Raw genomic sequence first — 5910 nt, 5'->3', positions numbered from 1 at the left:
CTTTGTTTATACGAATGATACGTTATAACTTAAAACTGGGACAATTTAAAATTGGAAGAATTTTTTTAATTTAACCGATTTATCATGGTTATAAACTTATAGTGTAATTAATTTAACATGTGAAAATATTATTAAATAATATATTTATATTAATAATATTATCTTATATCATTATACCGAACAATCTCCAAAACTGACTCTCTTTCCCCGGGAGAATTAGTTCACTTTTTTGATAGGGTCATTTATTGATAAGAAAAAAAAAAGGGAGAATTGGTTCACTTTTTTGATGGGTCATTTATTGATAATGAACCTCTCAAGGGAATCTATTCTTACTAAAGCAGTAGGGAAAATTGATTTGGATAATTTTAATCAAATCCAAAGTATTGGGAAAATATGAAGGAATCCATGCAAAATATGTTTTGCAAGCTACCTCTAAAGAGTTGATTTAGAATTAATCATATCCTCATTCATATGCTGGAGTAATTTCTCCTAGATTCCCCTGTCCAAAAAATTGGATTTATTAGGCAGTACTTATCAAATTTTAGGGGATAGAGTGTATGGTTTGTCCTCAATTTAAATATATGATTGTAAAATGGCACTTTTTCTTTCTTTCTACAATTTGATTGTTTTGCCTTTCTCTCCTATGTTTAAATTAATTGTAAATTGAAGTTTAAATGAGTTCAACCAAGCAAGTTTAATATATGTAGGCAATAATTGGCTCAAACCTTACGTACTTAGGTATGTTTATACAATTTATGCTTATAAGTGAGAAACTCTATGCATATTAGAAAACACTCTGTATAAGAAAAAAGATGACAGTCAGTCTCAAGTCTCAACTCTCAAGCAGTAGATAGAACGGACTTCATTCCCATGTGTTTTTATTGTCAAAAGACAGAATGTGTGAATTTTCTTTTGTTGTGGATTTGGGCCTAGCACAACAACAAAGGTAACCCCTCCATTAAAAAAGCTGGCCCATTTTTTGTGCCTATAGTGTATAGGCCCAAATTTTTGAAGACAGTAATACCATTATTCGTAATGAGAAATATGGTCGACCAAACAAAATTGAGAAAAATGGTTTCATCAAAAGGAATGCGAGAAGTATACCATCTTCTGAGTTATTTATTTTTCTTATTTAATTTGTAAATATCGAACATGAAAATTTCCAAAAGAAATACCAAACAACATGAAGGAGATGTGCTTAGATTGTAATTGATTTAAGCATAGACTTATAAAAAATGGACTGGCCTACGCGGCTACGCCTACCATGATATTTTCCAGAATGGGTTTTAAAAAACTACAACCCTTAGAAAAACAGTAATTTCAACGAGTCCGCGTCAGCGGTGGAGGACTCTGAATCCAGCGGTGATCTGAAGGTCTATTGACACCAACCACAAAGATAAACTTAACAGCAAAATTGCCAAAGTCCTTATCGGACACAAAAATCTGGCCCTTTATACTTACCAGTCAGCAACGCAAACAACGCACTCTCTTAACACAACAGCAACTCCACGCTCCCATCTCCACCGCCCACCTCAAATCCAAAGCTCCTTCAACTGCGCGTTTCTCACATTCGCTCAGTAGCGCGTGTTCGTGAGCACCTCTAGCCCTGCTATATAAAGCAGAAAATTTGGGCATTTCCTGCTCTTGCTTCACTTTACTTGCGCATTCGGCTTCATCAACCCTTTTGCAGATCAAAGGCTTCGAGAGTCTACAGTCGGCGATTCCGAGTAGCAGAAGATGAAGATTTTTTTGAAGACTCTCAAGGGCACTCACTTCGAAATCGAAGTGAAGCCTGAGGACACGGTTAGCCTCAATCGTTCTAAATTATTATTACTATTTTTTAAATTTTGTAATGAGCATTATGATCGTAACTGGAATGAACGTTTTCTAGGGTTTTGGTTATAATTAAGAACTTAATGTGCAAGCATTAACAGGTTTTTCTGTTTTTGGCGTGTTTACGTTAATTGGACTTGGGTTTTTTCTACTAACATGTGTGAGTATGTTGGTTTATGGTGGAATTGGAATCTGGGGAGTTATACTTTCTTTGTTAAATTACTCCTTTCTTGCTTTTTCGGTTTAAATTTTTCTTCTTTGCTTATCGCAAGTTGCAAGTTGTAAGGTATAGAACATCATAGAGTACAATGGCATATTGTAACCAAGGCCTGGGAGACTGTGGGATGAAATTCAGCATTGTAATTGTAGGATATGTAGGTGGTTTGTTCAAGTTACATTATTCATGACTGAAAACCACTCTTTCCAGGTTGCTGATGTGAAGAAACATATAGAAACTTCTCAAGGTTCCGATGTATATCCTGCTACGCAACAGATGCTAATTCATCAAGGAAAAGTACTTAAAGATAACACGACATTAGACGAAAACAAAGTTACAGAAAATAGCTTTGTTGTGATAATGTTGACAAAGGTATATTTCTTTTTCTATTCCTTACTTTAGAGTTTAGAGTGCTACTCTTTCCTTGAAAGAATTATTTTCTTAAAAGAAACAAAACTTTTTCAAGATAAATTCTACCCAAATTTGTAGGCAACGTGTGTTTGGGTGTGTTGTAGATCAGGCATTTAGATTGTGTTAAAGAATAGTTTTAGCTTTAGAAAGAGGATCAAAGCAAGAATATATTGGTAACAAATTAGAATTTAAACTGGCACTGGGGAGCTTAGAAACGTAGTTGAGTTGAGTTCTACATGAAGTAGTGACAGTAGGGCTTGGAAAATAATAAATAAATAAAGTAGTGACAGTAGTTATGCTTGTATTCTATAGTTTATGTCTTGCTCACAATGAAGCAACTCAGCAGCTAATATCTGTAATGTTGCTTAATCTTTTTTTCTTTGATTGTTTAGAATGATGACAAGTTGTTATTATGCTCAACTCCTTTTGTACTTACTTTATACACTGAAAAATTCTAGAGTAAGAGCTCATCTGGTGATGGTTCAAGTGCATCAACTGCGACTACGACTAAGGTAAGAATGAAATCTTTTTTTTTTTAATTGTTTTCATTGGTTATTCTTTATAGTGTTCGGGTGGAAGGGGGATGGATGTTACTACTTGCATTGGTAAAAATTCTTTGGATGCATCTATAGTGTTTATATTAAATTTCTTTCTTCACACGTTATGTTGGGCTGTGAGTGTAGTTACTTTGTGTGGGTTGGGATGGCTCTATTAAGGCTGAAAATTGTGCATTAACATACAGCTGTTTGGATAGCCTCATGGGGTCAAGTTTAAATTCTGATGCTTAAATTTGTAGGTCATGCTCCTAGTAGTGTGATAAAATTATAAGCATCTTCTTTAGGTGATGTTTGTTTTAGTGGCTGAGAAAACAGTTTTCATGTTTAGTGTTTCTATGTAATTTCTTTCAAAATAGTTAAACTTGGCTGGTTTATATTAACAATTTAAGAAGTTGGAAGCCTTGATTTTCTGTTTACTGAGTTAATAGTTAAGCCCTATATCTGATGCTGATATCCTGGAATATGATATTTTTGGTGCAGGCACCACAGCCAAGTGCACCATCTCCAGCTCCAGCTGCGACACCGATGACACCTCAGGCCCCCGTAGCAACCTCGGCACCGTGAGTCCGAGATCTTTCATGCCATTGTTTTGTATGGAATTTTAGTTGTACGATAATTTTGTGCACCTTTTACAATACATGTTCTGTTTGCAATTTTTCTTGATTTCTCAGGCCTGCATCTGTTACCACGCCTGCTCCTGTCTCTTCAGCCGCTACAGTGTGAGTACTTTTGTCCCTTCTGGTGATGCTTTAAGTTTAAAATCTGGATCCCATGTCTTCCATATTCATCTATTTATTATTGCCTATGTTTTCTTTTGCCACACCCTTCCTTACCAACTTCATCATTGCATTCTATACTCTTGTTTTCTTAAAAAACAATTCAATGTAATTGTGAAGCAGTTCTGAATCTGATCCCTACGGCCAAGCAGCATCTGATCTGGTAGCTGGAAACAGCTTGGAGGGAACAATTCAGCAAATTCTGGATATGGGTGGAGGTACTTGGGATAGGGATACTGTTGTACGTGCTCTTCGTGCTGCTTTCAACAATCCAGCGAGAGCTATTGACTATCTCTATTCTGTAAGTGAAGATATTAATAATGAAAAATTTACATGTTGCAAAAGTTTTTTTTGGTATATATATATATATATATATATATATATATATATATAACGTATATCTTCTAAATCATGGTTCTCTATTGCATAAATTTCCAGTAGTCTTCACTGTAGGACATGAACATTGGTAACAATGATTCAATAGTGTTTTGGACGAAAGAGATCATAAGACATAAGAGTAGTCATTTTCAATACAAAAAAGAAGTGGTTAATTGGTTATTCTTGCCACTCCTTAGTTTATTGCTGCCTTTTATTTTTTACGTCAATTTGGCGTTTCTTGAAGGGTATCCCTGAGCAACCTGAAGTTCCACCTGCGGCCCGTATCCCTGTGAGTGGGGAAGGTGTAAACCTTCCAGCACATCCTCTGCAATCAACACAACCAGCATCCACTCCTTCAGGTGGACCTAATGCCAATCCTTTAGACCTCTTCCCTCAGGTAGTTATCATGCAGATTCTCTGATAAATAATGAGGGGAGAATTTTTCTGTGATACACTTGACTTTTGTGGAAACAGGGCCTTCCGAGTGTGGGCTCTGGTGCTGCTGGTGCAGGCAATCTTGATTTTCTGCGTGACAGCCAACAGGTCCTCTCTCTCTCTCTCTCTTGCTCTCTCTCTTGCTCTCTCTCTGCGCAGTTGCGCGTAAATATTTTGGCTTTGTAACTCTCTATTTTGTGTTGTTTATGTCTCAGTTCCAAGCCTTGCGAGCTATGGTGCAGGCCAATCCACAAATATTGCAGGTTCTTCTTCCCCAACCAAATATGATTTCCTTCCCCTCTTCTATTGGCCCTCATTCCTTTGTTTTTGTTACAGCCTATGCTTCAAGAGTTAGGGAAACAAAATCCTCATCTTATGAGGCTAATTCAACAGCATCAGGCTGACTTTCTTCGCCTGATTAATGAACCTGTGGAAGGTGGAGAAGGGTGAGTGTTTAATATTTTGCCTTTTAAGTTAATTTTTTTTAAATTTTTGGTTACATGTTTGTTAGAGGATTATGGATGCTTATGTTGCTCATTTGTCAATTTGTTATAGGAACATACTGGGGCAACTGGATGCAGCGATGCCTCAGGCAGTAACTGTTACTCCTGAGGAACGTGAAGCCATAGAACGAGTAAGTTCTTCATTTTCTAAAAATACTATAAATTAACCCGTGCATTTTAGAACTTGTTTTGAAGAATACAGTTAAGGTGAAAGCAGAAAAGAGTGCCCTATAAATGTTTTAAGAGACGTCAAATTTGCTTTAACTATTTATGATTTGTTTTCAGTCGTGTTTTGAGATGACAATTTGCCTTCTCATCGTTGAATTGTTTTTCCTCACCAGCTTGAAGCAATGGGATTTGATCGAGCAATTGTATTGGAGGTGTTCTTTGCCTGCAACAAGAGCGAAGAATTGGCTGCCAACTACCTTTTAGATCACATGCATGAATTTGAGGATTGATCTAATATCAGTGGTAAAAGCCCCTCCTCTCTCAACAAAAAAAAAGAGAAAAAGGATTATAAGAACCCCCTCTTCTCATGGCTTCCTTTTTAATCTTATTGCATCTTTTTATTTAGCCTTTTTTAGTTAGGAATTTCAGTGATGTTGATTGTCTATAGTGTAGAAGGACTGTCAAGCTGTAACTTTCGTCCGAGTTCCAACTCTTCATTCTCAGTGACGCTGTTGATTTTTTCCCCCCGATTTCTTATCTCGTGAATATAATTTGTTTGAAATAACAAACACAATTCCTAGTCAGTGGATTGGTTTGAGATAATTTTTATTTGTTAAAAAACGGTTTTTTGA

At 36.2% G+C, this 5910-nt stretch overlaps 1 protein-coding gene across 2 annotated transcripts; it reads left to right on the top strand.

The window, feature by feature from the left end:
* The first annotated feature begins 1455 nt into the window (after positions 1-1455).
* On the top strand, positions 1456-5910 carry LOC147295434 (ubiquitin receptor RAD23d-like). Of its 2 annotated transcripts, none has more exons than XM_086231327.1 (12): positions 1456-1803; positions 2261-2422; positions 2920-2973; positions 3499-3578; positions 3690-3737; positions 3915-4095; positions 4417-4569; positions 4647-4715; positions 4823-4870; positions 4944-5053; positions 5163-5241; positions 5452-5910. In XM_086231327.1, the coding sequence occupies exons 1-12, from the start codon at positions 1738-1740 to the stop codon at positions 5566-5568; spliced, it is 1167 nt and encodes a 388-aa protein (XP_086087453.1). In that variant the 5' UTR covers positions 1456-1737; the 3' UTR covers positions 5569-5910. The 2 variants fall into 2 exon arrangements, with proteins under 2 accessions (XP_086087453.1, XP_086087454.1); XM_086231328.1 differs by having other exon boundaries at positions 1463-1803; positions 3918-4095.

The sequence above is a fragment of the Dryas octopetala genome, chromosome 2 (assembly GCF_963921425.1).
Source record: "Dryas octopetala chromosome 2, drDryOcto1.1, whole genome shotgun sequence".
Taxonomy (NCBI): Eukaryota; Viridiplantae; Streptophyta; class Magnoliopsida; order Rosales; family Rosaceae; genus Dryas; species Dryas octopetala.
Note: the sequence above shows the minus strand (reverse complement) of the source record. Positions and strands in the feature narration are given on the sequence as shown.

What these genes read in the sequence shown, in the direction of transcription:
- LOC147295434 (XM_086231327.1), top strand. Translation starts at nt 1,738, where the DNA reads ATGAAGATTTTTTTGAAGACTCTCAAGGGCACTCACTTCGAAATCGAA. An exon ending in TTGTGATAATGTTGACAAAG is followed by an intron (nt 2,423 to 2,919) that starts GTATATTTCTTT and finishes GAAAAATTCTAG; the next exon opens with AGTAAGAGCTCATCTGGTGA. An exon ending in AACGTGAAGCCATAGAACGA is followed by an intron (nt 5,242 to 5,451) that starts GTAAGTTCTTCA and finishes TTTCCTCACCAG; the next exon opens with CTTGAAGCAATGGGATTTGA.